The sequence below is a fragment of the Hylobates moloch genome, unplaced genomic scaffold, assembly GCF_009828535.3.
Source record: "Hylobates moloch isolate HMO894 unplaced genomic scaffold, HMol_V3 SCAFFOLD_14, whole genome shotgun sequence".
Taxonomy (NCBI): Eukaryota; Metazoa; Chordata; class Mammalia; order Primates; family Hylobatidae; genus Hylobates; species Hylobates moloch.
Genome location: NW_026652289.1, coordinates 73,016,197 through 73,036,410, shown reverse-complemented (window position 1 = coordinate 73,036,410; position 20,214 = coordinate 73,016,197). Strand labels below are relative to the sequence as shown.

The 20,214-nt window shown below is 42.9% G+C and overlaps 1 protein-coding gene across 1 annotated transcript in view; it reads left to right on the top strand.

Annotated features, from left to right (window-relative positions):
• Window positions 1-20,214, top strand: part of CHP1 (calcineurin like EF-hand protein 1) — a 48,108-nt gene that overhangs the window by 8,022 nt on the left and 19,872 nt on the right. Inside the window, exons 2-3 of the mRNA XM_032175756.2 lie at window positions 4,548-4,620; window positions 17,768-17,848. Coding sequence (XP_032031647.1) covers window positions 4,548-4,620; window positions 17,768-17,848 — 154 coding nt within the window. The remainder of the gene's footprint in view (window positions 1-4,547; window positions 4,621-17,767; window positions 17,849-20,214) is intronic.

Sequence of the window (20,214 nt, the reverse complement as noted above, 5' to 3'; positions counted from 1 at the left end):
GATTGCTTTATATTCTTTGTCACAATGAATTTAGCACCTAAATTAAAGCCTTCTCGCCTTCTTTCTGTTAACAAAATTACTTGTAACCATATCATTATGGTTCTAAAATTTTGGAGATAAGTTTAGATATGACCATATTGATTAATATTAAAAGTTGACATTTGGTTGTATGTTTCTCCACTGACTCCCATATAACCCAGTTCGTCCTGGAAGACGGCAGTTTTTTTTTTTTAATGTTTTGGCTACTTATTTACATTATTTATTTTTAACATATTAGTACTTTTTTTGTTATTGTTTGTTTTGTTTTGTTTTGTTTTGAGGCGGAGTCTCACTCTGTCACCCAGGCTGGAGTGCAGTGGTGAGATTTCAGCTCACTAAAACCTTCGCCTCCAAGGATCAAGCGATTCTCCTGCCTCAGCCTCCCAAGTAGCTGGGATTACACCACCACACCTGGCTAATTTTTGTATTTTTAGTAGAGACAGGGTTTTACCATGTTGGCCAGGCTGGTCTTGAACTCTTGGCCTCAGGTGATCTGCCCACCCTCAGCCTCCCAAAGTGCTGGGATTGCAGGCTTGAGCCACTAGGCCTTGCCACATTTTGAATTTAAGCAGCCATAAACTGGTGTTAACATACTATAGGAGGTTTCAGTGCCCAGCTATTTTATTTGTTTTTTATTTATTTATTTTTTTGAGACGGAGTCTCCTCTCTGTCACCCAGGCTGGAGTGCAGTGGCGTGATCTCGGCTCACTGCAAGCTCCGCCTCCCGGGTTCACGCCATTCTCCTGCCTCAGCCTCCCGAGTAGCTGGGACTACAGGTGCCCGCCACCACGCCTGGCTAATTTTTTGTATTTTTAGTAGAGATGGGGTTTCACCGTGTTAGCCAGGATGGTCTCGATCTCCTGACCTTGTGATCCGCCCGCCTCGGCCTCCCAAAGTCCTGGATTACAGGCGTGAACCACCATGCCCAGCCTCAGTGCCCAGTTATTTAGATGATGTAGATTAGAAAGATGTTTAATGGCTCATTTGTGGATTTTTTTTTGGTTTAAAATAATTTTATTTTTTATTTTTATTTTTATTTTGTTCCCCAGCCTGGTCTTGAACTCCTGGCCTCAAATCATTGTCCTGCCTCTGCCTCTGAAAGTGCTGGGATTATAGGTGCCAGCCATCATGCCTGGCTCTCATTTGTTCATTGAAGGAGTCGGATTAGATAACATTTCTTCCAATTTTAAAATTATATAAATTGGATTAAGAAGGACTCCAAAGCAATATAGAAAATGTGTGAATTACTAAATGAAAAGCAAGCTGTTACAACTTTGTAAAGTACACAAGTAACTGATATTAGATGATATATGAAGAGCTGGGCGCAGTGGCTCATGCCTGTAATCCCAGCACTTTGGGAGGCCAAGGTGGGTGGATGGCCTGACCAAGATGGAGAAAACCCCGTCTCTACTAAAAATACAAAATTAGCTGGGTGTGGTGGCGCATGCCTGTAATTCCAGCTACTCGGGAGGCTGAGGCTGGAGAATTGCTTGAACCCGGGAGGCAGAGGTTGTGGTGAGCCGAGATCGTGCCATTGCGCTCCAGCCTGGGCAACAAGAGCGAAACTCTATCTCAAAAAAAAAAAAAAAAAAAGATATCTGAAGAAATGAAAATGGCAGTGTTGGGATTGTGAACAAATTTTGTTTTTTTCAAAAAATCTTTTGGGAAACTTAGTAACTCTTTTTTTTTTTTTTTGAAACTGAGTCTTGTTCTGTCAACAGTCTGGAGTGCAGTGACGTGATCTCTGCTCACTGCAACCTTCGCCTCCCTGGTTCAAGTGATTCTCCTGCCTCAGCTTCCCAAGTAGCTGGGACTACAGGCACACACCACCACACCCAGCAAGTTTTTGTATTTTTAGTAGAGACGAGGTTTTGCCATGTTGGCCAGGATGGTCTCCATCTCTTTTCCTCATGATCCTCCCGCCTTGGCCTCCCAAAGTGCTGGGATTACAGGCGTGAGCCACTGCGCCCAGCCCAAAATTTAGTAATTCTTTAACTGACTTATTTTTGCTAAACTAAAGGGAACTTTAGTACAAGAGTAGCCTTTGATGCCTGAGGCCAGAACTGGGATAGACTGGTCAAGTTCTTAAAGAAAAGGGTTGTAACTGGCAAAGTCAGGAGGGAAATGGAGAGTAATTAGTGCAGCAGTAATACTTGTGCCTTCAGGCTCAGGATGTAAGCATGATGCTGATAATAGCTAACCTGGAGTGGTTGCCATGTGCCAGGCACTTTGCCAAGCATTTTCCTTGCATTGACTGGTGAGTTCGCTCTACAATCCCATTCACTGACCCCTCTCTAGTAAGCCGTGGTGCTAGGAATGGAATCAGAATCTGTCTGCCTAACCCTCACAAGTGTGTATACTTTACAGTGAGCCATTTATACCTGCCTGGCTGGCAAAACAGTCCACAACTGTCTCCTTAGTGGCTGGATCCCTGCTGGCTCTGCCCTGATGGAAATGCTTTTGCCTTCTCTGCTCAGTGATCACCTTAGAGCACTAGGACAGAACAGAGCCCAGTTTCGAGCGTGAAACCTGATGCTGAAGAATTCACAGCCACACATAGTGTGTCCTCTTATCCCAGCTCTGGGCCACTCACTACCTGCTTGTCCCTGTTTACTTTGTCCCATTGTTCCCAACACTACAAGTACATTTTTGTTTCATGAGCTGAGGGAGGAGGACACCTTATCGGAACGAGTTTGGCCACCCCTTTAAACCTCTGAAGGTACAGCCTCGGACAAAGTCCACACTTGTCACACCCTTTTTGGCTATTGTCTTTTCTCCTCCGATAACTCTGTTTGTTTCCCCTCTCTTACTTCCAATCTATCAGGAGACTAAACTATTTCCCAGAAAGGCCTTTTGAGTTTTTAGTGTTATTGTGTACCTGCCATTATTGCCTCATTTTAATTGTCAACTTGTATCTTGAGTTTATGGACTAAATCCAAAATGAGGAGCAAAATAACTTTCTGGTAGATGTTGTCATGACCATTTTACGAATTTGCCTAATTTGCTTCCTTGGAGCCAGTTCCCTTCCTGGGAACTCAGTGAAGCTCATGCAATCACAGAAAAGAGGCTGATCTTTTACCCAAAGGTCCATCCCGAGGGAAAAGATAAAGCCTCTAATGCTTGGTGTAGGAGTAAACCAGAGTTTTAAAATAGAATCTGTTTGATGTACCCCAGTCAAACATTCTACACACAACACCTACCTAGCAGTACACATACCTACCTAGCAGTACAGCCTGAAACAGCAAACTGATCATAGATACTTTTTCAATCAAAACACGCATTTTTAGCTGGGAACTGTGGCTTATGCCTGTAATCCCAGCTACTTGGGAGACTGAGGCACGAGAACCGCTTGGACCCAGGAGATGGCGGTTACAGTGAGCTGAGATTGCACCACTGCGCTCCAGCCTGGGCGACAAAGTGAGACTCTGTCCCCCCAAAATAAAATAAAATAAAATTTAAAAAATAAGTAAAATAGGCTGGGCATGGTGGCTCATGCCTGTAATCCCAGCACTTTGGGAGGCTGAGGCAGGTGGATCACCTGAGGTCAGGAGTTCAAGACCACCCTGGTCAACATGGCAAAACCCTGTCTGTACTAAAAATACAAAATTAGCTGGGCATGGTGGTGGGTGCCTGTAATCCCAGCTACTTGGGAGGCTGAGGCAGGAGAATTGCTTGAACCTGAGAGGTGGAGGTTGCAGTGAGCCAAGATCGTGCCATTGCACTCCAGCCTGGGCAACGAGAGTGAAACCTCATCTCAGGAAAAAAAAAAAAAAAAAAAAGGAAAAAAAGAAAAAGAAAAAAGTAAAAAAATATATAGTAAAAACATACATTTTTTTAGCCTCTCAGTCAGGGCATTGAAACTTGAAAGTTTCACAGCTTCCTTTTAAACTAAATTTGGACTGGGCATGGTGGCTCACGCCTATAATCCCAGCAGTTTGGGAGGCTGAGGCGAGTGGATCACCTGAGGTCAGGAGTTCAAGACCAGCCTAGCCAACATGGCGAAACCCCGTCTCTACTAAAAATACAAAAAATTAGCTGGGTGTGGTGGCGAGAGCCTGTAATCCCAGCTACTCGGGAGGCTGAGGCAGGAGAATCGCTTGAACCCAGGAGGCAGAGGTGGCAGTGAGCTGAGATCACGCCACTGCACTCCAGCCTGGGTGACAAGAGCAAAACTTTGTCTCAATAAAATAGGATGGGATAGGATAGGACAGGACAGGACAGGACAAAATTTGCCTTTGTTTTGTTAAATGTTAACCATCTGATATTCATCACAGTCTTCATTAAGCCTAGACTTCATTCCTGGGATTGAATTTTGATTGCCCTTGATTTAGTTTATTCTCTAACTCCTTTCATTCTTTAGCTTTTAAACTTTCTGCTTTAACATTCTAGAGATAAGAGTTTCGACATCCCCGTCCTACTGAATTTTGAAACATTTGACAGCAAGGGGTGGGTTCAGTGTGAATGAGGGCTACTCCCCACCGAGTTGGGACTAATTTTGTGCTCTTTAGTTTCCCACAGTCAAATCACTCGCCTCTACAGCCGGTTCACCAGCCTGGACAAAGGAGAGAATGGGACTCTCAGGTAGGCAGTGTTTTTCTTTATTTTCCTCACAGAAACCAGAAACCCTCTGGCAGTGTCCGAATAGCTGCCTTTATCCCTAGGGTAGACATGATAGGCATCCAGCATGCAGATAGCAAGGACCATTTCTCTACTGGTCTTTGAGCATCATTGGTCCACAGGAGAATTAAATCAGCAGAACAGGCTGGGCATGGTGGCTCACGCCTGTAATCCCAGCACTTTGGGAGGTGAAGGCGGGAGGATCATGAGGCCAGGAGGTCAAGACCAGCCTGACCAACATGGTGAAACCCCGTCTATACTAAAAATACAAAAATTAGCTCGGTGTGGTGGTAGGCGCCTGTAATCCCAGCCACTCAGGAGGCTGAGGTAGGAGAATTGCTTGAACCCGGGAGGCAGAGGTTGCAGTGAGCGAAGATCACGCCACTGCACTCCAGCCTGGGCAACAGAGCAAGAATCCATCTAAAAAAAAAAAAAATCAGCCGAACTATGACAATTAAATGCATTATCAGGTGTGTGTTGCTTTATTCCAACTCCCTTTAATTTAGGTGGCCATTGTTCTGATCCTAGGAATGTATTTTCAAGATTTCAGCTCTCTCTGCTTACATTTTCCCATAATCCTTTCCCAAACATTGGCTTTTAGGAAGTTGACCCATAGCAATCCCAGGTGGTCTAGGTTGTTTTGTCTTCTGTCATTTACCAACCCATAACCCTGAGGTACATCACTTTATGTATATTAACGTTGGACAAAATGTTCAGTATTTTAGTCTAGAGCAGTGGTTCTCATCTGAGGGCCATTTTGCCACCTGGGGCAAAATGTCTGGAAACATTTTTAATTGCCATGACTGGAGAATGCTACTAGTGCCTAGTAGGTTGTGGCCAGAGATGCTGCTAAACATCCTACAGTGCACAGGACAGCCCCCATGACAAAGAATTATTCTGGTCTAGATGTCGGCAGTGCCAAAATTGAGAAACTCTGGTCTAGGTAAGTATATGATATCAGAGTGATGTAATGCTATATTGTTTTATGTTTGTAATTGTCTTACCATAGTCAAATGAAATATTCTTTACCATTATCTCCCACACTAACTCTTAATAGCAACCTTTCTTATACTGTGGTTCTTCATCTTTGATTGGCATGTAATGAAGCTGTTGCCCTTCCTTTTGGCTGGCATGAAGCAGCTTAGGACTTCTTTAGAAAGTTTCTAGCACAGGTGTTAGATGTAGCATAAAGGGGGAAGGAATACAGTTGCTAAGCCTTTGGACATAATCATCACCCCAAATGGAAATCCCATACTCATTAAGCATGGGGTTAAGCATACCTATTAAGCATACCTATTTCCCCCCTTCTCTCATCCCCTGGCAATCATAAATCTCCCTTCTTTTTCTCTCTGGACAATTCATAGAAATGGAATTATATGGCCTTCTCATAATTGACTTCTTCTGGCTGGACACGTGGTGGCTCATGCCTGTAATCCCAGCACTTTGGGAGGCCAAGGCGGGCGGATCACCTGAGGTCAGGAGTTCAAGACCAGGCTGGCCAACATGGGGAAACCCCGTCTCTATTAAAAATACAAAAATTAGCTGGGTGTGGTGGTGGGCACCTGTAATCTAAGCTACTCAGGAGGCTGAGGCAGGAGAATTGCTTAAACTTGGGAGGTGGAGGTTGCAGTGAGCCCAGATCGTGCCGTTGTATTCCAGCCTGGGCGACAGAGAGAGACTTTGTCTCAAACAAACAAACAAACAAACAAACAAACTGACTTCTACTTAACATGATGTTTTTAAGGTTCATCCATGATGTAGCATATGCCAGTACTTCATTCCTTTTTATGGCTGAATAAATAGTCCGTCATATGGATATGCCACATTTGTGTATCTATTCAGCAGTTAGTAAACATTTGAGTTTACACCTTTTGAGTATTGCAAATAGTGTTGCTTTGAACATTTTTGGGTGCACATATGTTTTAATTTCTCTTGGACATATACCTAGGAGTGGAATTGTGGGTCATATGGATTGTCTTTTCACTCTCTTTGTAGTGTTCTTTAAAGCACAAAAGTTTTTAATTTTGATGAAGTACAGTTTCTTTAATATTTCTTTCAGTGCTTGTGCTTTTGGTCTCATATATAAGAAACCATTGCCAAATCCAATGTCCCAAAGACTTGTCCTATATCTTCTTGTAAAGGCTTTATAATTTTAGTTCTTATATTAAAGTCTTTTGATTTGTTTTGAGTTGGTTTTGTATATGGTGTCAGAGAAGAGTCCAACATCATTTTTTTTTGCATGTGGATATCCAGTTGTCCCAGCACCATTTGTTGAAGACACTGTTAAAACTATGTGAATTTATACTCGAAAAATAACTAGACTAGAAATCCCTATTTGCAATTTTAGCTCCAATACTTAAAAATTCCTTTGAGTTTATACTTTCCTCATAAATTCGGACTTAACCACCCAGTAAAGACCTAAAATTTATATTAGTTCTGAGTTCTTTTCTTCTTTGTAGAAAGTGGGTGGTTTCTAAATGTGTGTGTTTTTATCATGTTTGCTGTATGCTGGAAAATAATCGAAAAGTTTTTTTTTTAATGAGCTATTTCTTTTTTTTTAAGATGGAGTTTCGCTCTTGTTGCCCAGGCTGGAGTGCAATGGCGCGATCTCGGCTCACTGCAACCTCTGCCTCCCGGGTTCAAGTGATTCTCCTGCCTCAGCCTCCTGAGTAGCTAGGATTACAGGCGCGTGACACTACGCCCTGCTAATTTTTGTATTTTTAGTAGAAACGGGGTTTCACCATCTTGGCCAGGCTGGTCTCGAACTCCTGACCTCGTGATCCACCCACCTTGGCCTCCCAAAGTGCTGGGATTAAAGGTGCGAGCCACCGTGCCTGGCCAAAATGAGCTATTTTTTTTTTTCTTTTTTTTTGAGGCAGAGTCTCGCTCTGTAGCCCATGGTCTCGATCTCCTGACCTCGTGATGTGCCTGCCTGGCTAACACAGTGAAACCCCGTCTCTATTAAAAATACAAAAAATTAGCCAGGCGTGGTGGCGGGCGCCTGTAGTCCCAGCTACTCGAGAGGCTGAGGTAGGAGAATCACTTGAACCTGGGAGGCGAGATCACGCTACTGCACTCCAGCCTGGGAGACAGAGCTAGACTCCATCTCAAAAAATTTTTAAAAAGGCCGGGTGCGGTGGCTCACCTGTAATCCCAGCACTTTGGGAGGCCGAGGCGGACGGATCACGAGGTCAGGAGATCGAGACCATGGGCTACAGAGCAAGACTCTGTCTCAAAAAAAAAAAAAAAAAAAATGTTGAAAACTTTCCAGGCGTCAGTGTAGCCTGCTCCTTAAAATATAAGTAAGGTCCAAGCACGGTGGCTTACACCTGGCTGTAATCCAGCACTTTGGGAGGCCGAGGCAGGTGGATCACTTGAGGCCAGGAGTTTGAGACCAGCCTGGCCGACATGGTGAAATACCATTTTTATGAAAAATACAAAAATTAGCTGGGTGTGGTGGCGCATGACTGTAATTCCAGGTACTTGGGAGGTTGAGGCAGGAAAATTGCTTGAACCCAGGAGGCGGAGGTTGTAGTGAACCAAGATTGCAGCACTGCCTTGTACCCTGGGCAACACAGTGAGATCCTTTCTTTTAAAAAAAAAAAAATTCTGCCTGGTTGTGGTGGCCCCTGTAATCCCAGCACTTTGGGAGGCTGAGATGGGTGGATCACCTGAGGTCAGGAGTTCGAGACCAGGCTGGCCAACATGGTGAAACCCCGTCTCTACTAAAAATACAAAAATTAACCAGGTGTGGTGGCGCACGCCTGTAATCCCAGCTACTTGGGAGGCTGAGGCAGGAGAATCACTTGAACCCGGGAGGTGGAGGTTGCAGTGAGCCGAGATTGTGTCACTGCACTCCAGCCTAGGCAGCAGAGCAAGATTCCATCTTAAAATAAATAAATAAATAGGGCTGGGCGTGGTGGCTGACGCCTGTAATCCCAGCACTTTGGGACGCCGAGGCGGGCGGATCATGAGGTCAGGAGAAGACCAACCTGGCTAACACGGTGAAACCCCGTCTCTACTAAAAATACAAAAAATTAGCAGGGCGTGGTGGTGGGCGCCTGTAGTCCCAGCTACTCGGGAGGCTGAGGCAGGGCTATGGTGTGAACCCGGAGGCAGAGCTTGCAGTGAGCCGAGATCGCGCCACTGTACTCCGGCCCGGGCGACAGAGCGAGACTCTGTCTCAAATAAAAAAATTAAAAAAAAATAAAAAAAAAAATAGATAAATAAGTATCTAAGTAAGATTTGCTCAGTCCGTAAGATACCATTTCACAGCCTGTGGAAAACCAGCGGACTAGCTCACTCATTTGGTAGGTATTTACTGAGTATCTATGATGTGCCAGACACTGTTCTCCATGCTGGCACTATTTTTTGTTTTGTTTTGTTTTTGTTTTTGTTTTTTTTTTTGGGTAAGAGGGTCTCACTCTGTCTCCCAGGCTGGAGTGTAATGGCACCATCACAGCTCACTGCAACCTCAACCTCCTGGGCTCAGACAGTTCTCCCACCTCAGCCGCCCAAGTAGCCAGGACTACAGGCATGCACCACTATGCCTGGCTAATTTTTTTTTCTTTTTACTTCTAGCAAAAAAGCAAAAACGTGCACATTATGTGGTACAATGGAATAGTTTCTTCTAGGTATTCAAGGTAGCTTGGTGCTTCTCCCATTATTTTTATTTTATTTTCATTTTTTGTGAAGACACGGTCTTACCTTGTTGCCCAGGCTGGTCTCAAACTCCTGGGCTCCATCAGTCCTCCTGCCATGGCCTCCCAAAGTACTGGGATTACAAGCATAAGCCACTGTACCTGGCCAAAAGCTCTAGGTCTTAAACCTGTTCTTTGATCTCTATCATGGTGTGGATTGAAATATAAGAAAGGTTGGGCGAGGAGACTCATATCTGTAATCCCAGCGCTTTGGGAGGCTGAGGTGAGAGGATTCCTTGAGGCCAGGTGTCCCAAGACCAGCCTGAGCAACATAGTGAAACCCCGTCTCTACAAAAAATAAAAATAAATGAGAGAGGCACCAAGCTACCTTGAATACCTGGAAGAAATTAGCCAATTGTACCACATAATGTGCCACATAGTAAACGAGTAATACATTTTATGTAAACCGTTTTGTCAGACCCACCAACTACTGGGATTTCACTCTGGCTGTGTCTCCTGACAATTATCTTCTTAGCCTGTGGCCATCCGATTAAATTGTCTTCCCCTTCTCTCTACCCTCTCCTCTTCTACCCCCTCTAGCCTTAGAAATGAGTGGGCCTAACTCGGAACTCTTCTCTAGTAGAGAGTGATCCAATTCTCTCCAGCCTTTGTTGCCAAACTCAGCTTAAGGCCTGTCTTGATCTTTCGAGGACCCATCAGAGTGCTCATCTGAATACAAGTGGCTTCCAATCTTTTGTTACCTGGAACAGCCTCCACCTTCTTTTTTTGGTTTTTGTTTTTGAGACAGGGTCTCACTCCATTGCCCAGGCTGGATTGCAGTGGCACCATCACGGCTCACTGTAGCCTCCCACCTCAGCCTCCTGAGTAGCTGGGACTACATGCACATGTCACTCTGCCTGGCAAACTTTTGTATTTTTTGTAGAGAGGAGGTCTTGCCATGTTCCCCATGATTGGTCTCGAACTCCTGAACTCAAACCATCCGCCTGCCTCAGTCTCCCAAAGTGCTGGGACTACAGATGTGTGCCACCATGCCCGGCTTTCACCTTCTTTTTTTTTTTTTTGGAGATGGAGTCTCGCTCTGTCGTCCAGGCTGGAGTGCAGTGGCGCAATCTCGGCTCACTGCAACCTCCGCCTCCCGAGTTCACACCATTCTCATGCCTCAGCCAACCGAGTAGCTGGGACTACAGGCGCCCGCCACCATGTCCAGCTAATTTTTTGTATTTTTAGTAGAGATGGGGTTTCACTGTGTTAGCCAGGATGGTCTTGATCTCCTGACCTCGTGATCCACCTGCCTTGGCCTCCCAAAGTGCTGAGATTACAGGCGTGAGCCACTGTGCCTGGCCTCGCCTTCACCTTCTTAAGAAGGCAGTTGTAGTTATTAGGAGAAAGATTTTCCCTTCAACAATTTTTTTTTTTTTTAACTTTCCTCTTCCAAGGTGCTCCATGTCTGGGGCCTGAAGCCAAATTCTGCAGAGTGAGAGGCTACAGTGTACAGTCTGGGGCATTCTGCATTCCTTTGTAGTGATCAGTTCCAGTGGAACATAAGGCAGAATCTGTGGAAGGCTTTGGTTAGAATGGAGCTTCTTCAGAGTGCTTTCAGAGACTCACTCCAAAGTATGCTTTATAGAACAATCATTCCTTGGTCTATCAATAGGTGTTGTGTTAAAAAAAAAAAAAAAAAGTTATTGACTAAAATTTGTGAAAAGCTTGGTCAACAAGGTTAAATAGGCTTCCTAATTACTAGATTTCACCACATCTTTAATATGCTTGGGTGAATTGGGAATATTCAAGGGAGAAGTGTTTGCCAAATTGATTTGCAATTTCTGTCTCTGCCTTTTTACATGGACCATCTCTTCAGATTGATATTTCATGGAATATAAATATATACTGTAACCTTATAAACCTTACTTTCTTCAGATGCCATTATTTTAGGTGAGATATTTCTACCATTGCCATATAAATTGTTTTTTCTAAAAAGGCAGCTTAGGTTGGGCGCAGTGGCTCATGCCTGTAATCCCAGCACTTTGGGAGGCCGAGGCAGGAGAATCGCTTGAACCCGGGAGGTGGAGGTTGCAGTGAGCCAAGATCGTGCCATTGCACTCCAGCCTGGGCAGTAAGAGTGAAACTCCATCTCAAAAATAAATAAATAATAAATAAATAAATAATAAAGAGGAGGAGAAGAAATAATTTTTAAAATAGGAACAAAATCCAGGTGAGGTTTCTTACAAAAAAAGGAACAGAAGCAAACTTCCCAGCTAAAGGACCCATTTTTAGTCTAAGAAGGTTCACCTAATGCTGAACAATGAATAATAAAGAATACTTCACAATAAGACATATATAGATGAAATTTCAGAATATCAAGAGGAGATATTTAAGACTTTCTTTCTTTTTTTTTTTTTTTGAGACGGAGTCTCGCTTTGTCACCAGGCTGGAGTGCAGAGGCACAATCTCGGCTCACTGCAACCGAGTTCACCGCTTCCGGGTTCAAGTGATTCTCCTGCCTCAGCCTCCAGAGTAGCTGGAACTATAGGCGTGCACCACCACGCCCAGTGAATTTTTTTATTTTTAGTAGAGACGGGTTTCACCGTGTTGGCCAGGATGGTCTTGATCTCTTGACCTTGTGATCCACCCATCTCAGCCTCCCAAAGTGCTAGGATTACAGGTGTGAGCCACCGCGCCTGGCCCAGAGGATGGTTTTAAAGCAAACTTTATTGAAGTATAACATACAGAAAAGTGCACAAATCAAAAGCATTGGGCATGATAAATTTTCACCAAGGGAAGACTATCCAGCCTCCAGATGAAGAACTGATTGTTACCAATACCCGGAAGCTTCCCTTATGCTCCTTTTGTCTTTAACTGCTTCCCTCCCCAAAGGGTAATCATTATCCTGCCTTGTAACTCCATAGATTACATCAGAACAAAGGATATTTAAAGAAGAGAAACCATCTTTGTGTTCAGATACTGACCAGGCTCTTACCTTAACCTGACCTGCAAAAGACCACTTTAGGACCCCTGGGGTCCCCAACCTCTGGGTTGCAGACCAGTACCAGTCTGTGGCCAGTTAGGAACCAGGCTACACAGCAGGAGGTGAACAGAATGCAAGTGAGCATTATCACCTGAGCACCACCTCCCATCAGATCAGTGGGGGCACTAGATTCTCATAGGAACAGAAACCCTATTGTGAACTGCGCATGTGAGGGATCTAGACTGAGTGTTCCTTATGAGAATCTAATGCCTGCTGATCTCAGGTTGAACAGTTTCGTCTTGAAACTATCCCACCTACCCCCAGGAGAAAAATTATTTTCCATAAAACTGGTCCCTGGTCCCAAAAAGGCTGGGGATCACTGCCAGCTGCCTTTTTTTTTTTTTTTTTTTTTTTTTTTAATTTGAGACAGGGTTTCCCTATGTTGCCCAGGCTGGTCTCGGACTCCTGGGTTGGGATTACAGGCATGTGCCACTACACCTGGCTTATTTTGTATTTTTAATAGAGACAGGGTTTCTCCATATTGATCAGGCTGGTCTCAAACTCCTGACCTCAGGCGATCTGCCCACCTTGGCCTCCCAAAGTGCTAGGATTACAGGCGTGAACCACCACACCTGGCCATCTTATCCATTTAATTTAAAAATACTGATTAAGTGCTTTAGCTAATGGAAATTTTTGTCATTTCAGTGTTAACAAATATGTTATACTATATGATTAACTTCTCATACTACTTAAATATAGAAAGCTGTATTTTATTTTATTTTATTATTTTTTTTTTTTTTGAGACAGAGTCTCGCTCTGTTGCCCAGGCTGGAGTGGTGCATTCTTGGCTGACTGCAACCTCCGCCTCCCGGGTTCAAGCAGTTCTCTGCCTCAGCCTCCCAAGTAGCTGGAATTACAGGCACCCGCCACCACGCCCGTCTGATTTTTGTATTTTTAGTAGAGACGGGGTTTTACCATCTTGGCCAGGCTGGTGTCGAACTCCTGACCTCATGATCCACCCGCCTTGGCCTCCCAAAGTGCTGGAATTACAGGCGTGAGCCACCACACCTGGCCTGGAAAGCTGTGTTTTCTAATTGAATGTGTGTTCCAGTGGGTATGTCCTATTAACAGATTTTAATGTCCTCATTATGTACAAGTCAACTAAAGCAACAACCTGTGGGTGCTTGAGAGAGAAGTTACCTGTGAGGCTGAATCTTTCTGTAAGAGAAGGGACTTACACAGTGAAGGTGAGCAGTGTAGAGGGATGGCATGTCTGGTTACTAACAGTCTAAAAACTCTGGTTTTTCTAAGCATCCCTGTGCCCTTGAATGTCTGGAAAACCACTCCCCATTGGAAATTTCTTGGCCACAAAGAATGCCATCGTACATGGCTCTGTTCTCAGAATTGACTACTACCAGTGATACTGTCTTTTTCTCAAAAAATCTTCAAGAAGGTTTTCCTAGGTATACCATGAGGCAGAACATAATGTTGGTATGTTTTTCAGTGAATCCACACAAATCTGTATTTCAGATGGATTTTTTTTTTTTTTTTGAGATGGAGTCTAGCTCTGTCACCAGGCTGGAGTGCAGTGGCGCAATCTTGGCTCACTACAACCTCCACCTCCCAGGTTCAAGCGATTCTCCTTTCTCAGCCTCCAGAGTAGCTGGGACTACAGGCGCGTGCCACCATGCCCAGCTAATTTTTGTATTTTTAGTAGAGATGGGGTTTCACCATGTTGGCCAGGATGGTCTTGATCTCTTGACCTCGTGATCCACCTGCCTCGGCCTCCCAAAGTGCTGGGATTACAGGTGTGAGCCACTGCGCCCAGCCTTTAGATGGATCTTATGCTTGTGGTGTTTAGGCCACTTTGGAGCATTTATTTTTTTCTATTAGGTTTATGTTGATGGGTAAATTTCAGAATCTAAGTTTTAGAGAAACTGCCCAGATCTCCATTCTACTATAGAGCAACCAGTAATAATAACTTGTTTGTATATTGTTTATTTAACAGTTGACAAATTATTTATTTATTTATTTATTTATTTTGAGACGGAGTCTTGCTCTGTCGTCCAGGCTGGAGTACAGTGGCGTGATCTTGGCTCACTGCAAGCTCTGCCTCCCAGGTTCACGCCATTCTCCTGCCTCAGTCTCCCAAGTAGCTGGGACTACAGGCGCCCACCACCACGCCCAGCTAATTTTTGGTTTTTTTTTTTTAGTAGACACAGGGTTTCACCATGTTAGCCAGGTTGGTCTTCATCTCTTGACCTCGTGATCCTCCCACCTCGGCCTCCCAAAGTGCTGGGATTACAGGCGTGAGCCACTGCACCCGGCTGACAAATTATTTTTTATACTCTGTTTTGTTTTGTTTTTTCTGTTTTGAAACAGAGTCTCACTGTGTCACCCAGGCTAGAGGGCAGTGATGTTACCATGGCCCCTTGCAGCCTTGACCTCAAACAATCCTCCCGCTTCAGCTTCCCAAGTAGCTGGGACTATAGGCACGTGCCACCATGCCCGGCTAATTTTTTTTTTTTTTTTTAACTTTTTAGAGATGTGGTCTTGCTCTGTTGCCCAGGCTGGTCTCGAACTCCTAGCCTCAAGCAGTTCTTCCGCCTTGGCCTCCAAAAGTGCTGGGATTATAGGCTGAGCTGCCATGCCCAGCCCTCTTTCTTTTTAACTTTAATACTTTTAGCAATATTCTCCTTGATCTGGGTGACTGGAACTACATTATATATACAATCTAAATTCTAAGAGTAGAGTTAGATAGTATCAAAGGACAGGTCCTTATTGACATTGGAAGGCCAAGTGTACACCTCCTTATTGAGACTGAAGTTCAGGCTAGGTTGTGCATCACCACTTGTTACTAGACTTGGTATTTAAACTGCCTCTTCTCAGCTAAAGTTTCTTAAGCTTGTTAGACATTAAACTGAGGTATGTAGCCATGCAATTCAAATCAGCCTTAGTCTTAATTTAAAAGTGAGTAGTTATTGTTTCTTGACCTCTGTCAGACAAGAGGAGCTACATTTTGATGACAGTGTAGACTTTGTATTACAGAACAAATTATGTAATAAAAGCTTAGTACATGTTTGTTGAATTAAATAATCAGGACCTCGGTAATTTTCTCTTTCATCATCTTAAGCAATCCAGTTATCTTATGAATGACTTCTTCTGGTTCATTCATTGATATAAAATTATTACACTAAATGGTCAAGAAAGACTAGAATCCAGGATGATTGTTCCAGAGCTTTGTGTTCAGTCCACTAGGTCAGTTTCTACCTGTGTCACCAAATGTGGTGGAGAAGAGCTTGCTGAGTTAATTAAGCACCATGTAAACGTTAAACTACAAGAGGAAAAGAGCCTGAAGTCTCCTGGGTACAGTAGGAGTATTTTATTATCTTCCATCTTTGCTAGCATATATTACAAAGAGGGTGGAGGTATATACATTTTATCTGTCTGTAAGTAAACTTCTTGAAGGCAGGAGTAAAATCTATTCAAGTTTATAATCTTTTTTTTAACTTTTTATCTGGAAATAATTTTAAACTTGAAGAAAAGTTACAAGAACAATACAAGATAACTTTTATTCTGATACCCAGATTCACCAATTGTTAACATTTTGTCACATACTTCACTGTTTATTTCCTATAAAAAGGACATTCTCAGAGCAAAATCAAGAAAGTTACATTTTGAAACAGTACCATTATGTAATATTCCACATTTTATATGGTCCATGCTTCATTTTCACATATTATCCAATAATGTCCTTTATAGCAGTTTTTTTCCTACTCCGGGATCATGTGTTGGGTTTTGTTGTATGTCTCTTTAGCCCCCCTTGATCTGGAACAATCCTCTGCTTTTCTTTGTCCTCCATGACATTGATATTTTTGAAGACTACAGCACAGTTAAGTTGTAGACAGCTTTATATTCTTGGCCCAGGAACCAACCAAAGAAAGTTTTTAAAAAATACTTATTGAAAAATTTGGTGGCTGGGTGCAGTGGCTCACGCCTGTAATCCCAGGAGTTTGGGAGGCTGAGATGGGTGGATCACCTGAGGTCAGGAGTTCAAGACCAGCCTGGCCAACATGGTGAAACCCCACCTCTACTAAAAATACAAAAATTGGCCGGGCATGGTGGCGCCCGCTTATAATGCTAGCTACTTGGGAGACTGAAGCAGTAGAATCGCTTGAACCCAGGAGGAGGAGGTTGCAGTGAGCCCAGAGATCAAGCCACTGCACTCCAGCCTGGGAGCGAAACTCCATCTCAAAAAAATAAAAATTTCGGGGAGAGTAACTTTCATTCAAAAGGTTCAATATTAGGGCTGGGCACCGTGGCTCACGCCTGTAATCCCACCCAGCACTTTGGGAGGCCGAGGCTGGCAGATCACCTAAGTTCAGGAGTTCAAGACCAGCCTGGCCAACATGGTGAAACTCCGTCTCTACTAAATGTACAAAAAACTAGCCAGGCGTGGTGGTGGGTGCCTGTAATCCCAGCTGCTTGGGAAGCTGAGGCAGGAGAATCACTTGAACCTGGGAAGTGGAGGTGGCAGTGAGCCAAGACCATGCCATTGCATTCCAGCCTGGGCGACTGAGCAAGACTGTCTCAAGAAAAAGTTCAATATAGGAAAGAAATACGGTTTTTAGAAAAAGGACACATACTTCGACTTACAGACTTAGATTTAAATCACAGTTCTGCCACTTAGGAGTAGTGTGGCTTTGGGCAAGTTACTTCATCTTCCTGACTCTCAATTTCCTCAGCTCTAAAAGGCTATGCATAAAACATTGGCGTGAAGAAATGAGAATAATGTATGTAAACAGAGCAGCACGTGATATATATGCAATGAATGGTAACTGACAATACTCGCTTTGGTATAACCTCACCTAAGTCATGTGAGGATGACTGCTCATGTCATGTTTGAGGGTTAAATACTTCTGTACCCCTAGTCCACAGAACATGGAAATGGAGAAAAAGCCAGAGTCAGAACAAGGAAGTCAATTAGTTGTCACATTCTTTCCTTGCATGTAAATAGCACCTAAGAATTCCTTGCATTTTATAAGTGCCTAAAAATCTTAACAAGGATATGGAGACCCCTCTAAGTGTTTGTCCCCATATTCAAGTTCTGCAGTATTTGATACTTTCCATTTGCTGTTCACTTTCCAAACTTAATAACTAGGTACGCAATGCTAATGTTCAAGGAATCATTTACCAAGGGACATCTTAGTATTTGTCCATCAGTTGGCTTATTGATGTAACCTGTGTGCTGAATTCACTGGAATGTGGCATAGTCAAATCTGGCTCCTTCCACTACTGAGTTGGTGCAAGAAACACTTGGCAGCTATTAAAGTGCTATTCTTTGCAGTTATTTGGTATAATTTGCCACGGAAGTAAATTCCAGGAGGTAATATTCTTGCTAGGTTACACCCTGTTACCTCCTGACTTAAGGAGTTCATGCTAAGGGCAATGATCTCTATCTAACTCAAGGTGATTCTCTTGGCAGCCGGGAAGATTTCCAGAGGATTCCAGAACTTGCCATCAACCCATTGGGGGACCGGATCATCAATGCCTTCTTTCCAGAGGGGTGAGTCAGTACAGTTGTTGGACTTCCTTCCTGAGGCTTTCACAACCTAAATTATTTGCTAATCTGGAATAATGATATTGGTTGTGCCATCTCAGACTGTGATACCCCCTGATTATATTGAGCATTTCTAATTTTGTCATTTCTAGAATATCTCTTCTGTTCTACCCTCCTGTGTGTTTTAAACTTCAAATAGGTATATGAGCCTATCTTCAAAATTCTTACGCTTATCATTGATGTAAAACTAGACTTTTAAAAAATGTTTATTTGGAAATAATTTCAAATTTACAAAAAAGTTGCAAAAGTTAAAAGTAATTCGGAGAATACTTGTATATCTATTGCCCTGATGCATCTACTGTTATATTAACATTTTGCCTCATTTGTGTGCTCTCTCTCTTAGTAGTAGCCAATAAAAATAGAATGCAAGCCACATATGTAATTTCACATTTTCTAGTAACCACATTTAAAAAGTAAAAATAAGTTAACTTTGGTAATATGTATTTCATTTAATATATTTAAAATATTATTTCAGTATATAATCAATATTAAAAATAACTGAGATCCTTTTTTCGTTTGTTTGTTTTGAGACAGAGTCTTGCTCGGTCACCCAGGCTGGAGTGCAGTGGTGCCATCTCGGCTCACTGCAACCTCCGCCTGCCAGGTTCAAGCGATTCTCCCACCTCAGCCTCCGAGGTAGCTGGGATTACAGCCACATGCCACCATACCCGGCTAATTTTTGTATTTTTAGTAGAGACAGGGTTTCACCATGTTGGCCAGGCTGGTCTTGAGCTCCTGACCTCAGGTGATCCGCCTGCCTCAGCCTCCCAAAGTGCTGGGATTACTGGCATGCGCCACCATGCCCAGCCTACATTTTTTCATAATAAGTCTTTGAAATCCAGTGTGTAATTTACACTTAAACACATATCAAGTCAGACTGACCATGTTTCCAGTGCACATAACCAGATGTGACAAGTGACTGCAGTATTGAACAGCGCAGCTTGTACACCCGTGCTTACTCTACTTACCCTCTCTTGCAGACACTTTTTCCCTCTCTTTCCCCTCTCTCTCTACCTACACACACTCTATGTGTGCGTGTATATACATACACACATACATGCCTACATGTACGTACATACGTACACATATATACATGTATGTATATACACATACATATACTTATGTAATTTTTTTGTGTATGTGTGTTCACATAATTGTATTTCTGAACTATTTCAGGGTAAGTTGCATAGTTATGACCCTTTACCTCTGAAAGCACCAGTGTGTGTTTGCTAAGAATAGGGACATTCTTTTATATATCCATAGTATAGTTATCTACTTCAGCAAACTTAACATTGATACAATCCTCTTATCTAATCTATTACTCTGTTTTATTAACATATTATCTAGTTTATTCTAATTTATATTCATACTCCAATTTTGTCATCCAATAATCTGTTTTATAGCACTTCCCCGCCTCCGGTACAGGATCTAGTCTGGGTCAGTTGTCATGTCTCTTTAGCCTCCTTTAATCTGGAACATTTCCCCAGCCTTTATTTTACTTTTGTGATATTGAATAAACATAGTTCTCATGACACACACTTTGTCAAGTAGATTGTTCTTAATGTGGGTTTTTCTAATATGAAACTAGTCTTTTGATATGCTTTACTACCTAATACACTGCCTTCACAGTAGTGAGTAAATATTTACTGATTTGATTAGGTACCTTTTCATCAATAAAGCTTACATATAAGCTTGTTTTAAGTAATTTCCTAAACAATCTATTCCTGGTTCATATGGATAGTCTATGACCCACAGGACTTCAGAATATTATATGGGTGCCAGTTTTTAATAATGAGACTGTCAATGAGGACACTGTCAGATAAAATGCCTGGAGAGGAAATTTTAGAACTCTAAATTGAGAGCAAAGGAATTTGCTAGTTGAGAGGGTTGGACACTCAGTAAATGTGACTGAAAGTCAGAAGGGGAATTAGGTCGGGCAGTTAGTTCGTGTAAAGACGGGAATCAAATCACATTGACTATGAGGAATCTTATGCCCTCTTTCATTTTTTCTTTTCTCCTTGAACTACCCTGTTTGTTTCAGGTGTGGTTTTTATGCTGAATTCTTCCTTTTTTCTACTTCCTCTTTTACCCCTGCAAAGCATTGAACCCTATCCAGAGATAACTTTCACAGCTATGCTTTGTATCCAAACCTTTTGCAATGAAAAGTAAACCCAGGAGAGTCACTTTGCCAACTTTTTTTCAGAATTCCTTAGTCACCATTGATTACTTGAAGAAGCAGCTTGTGGGAAGCTGTTTTGTAAGGCTAAACTACATTTGCTGTGACTGCAATATCACCTGTCATTCTGTCCACC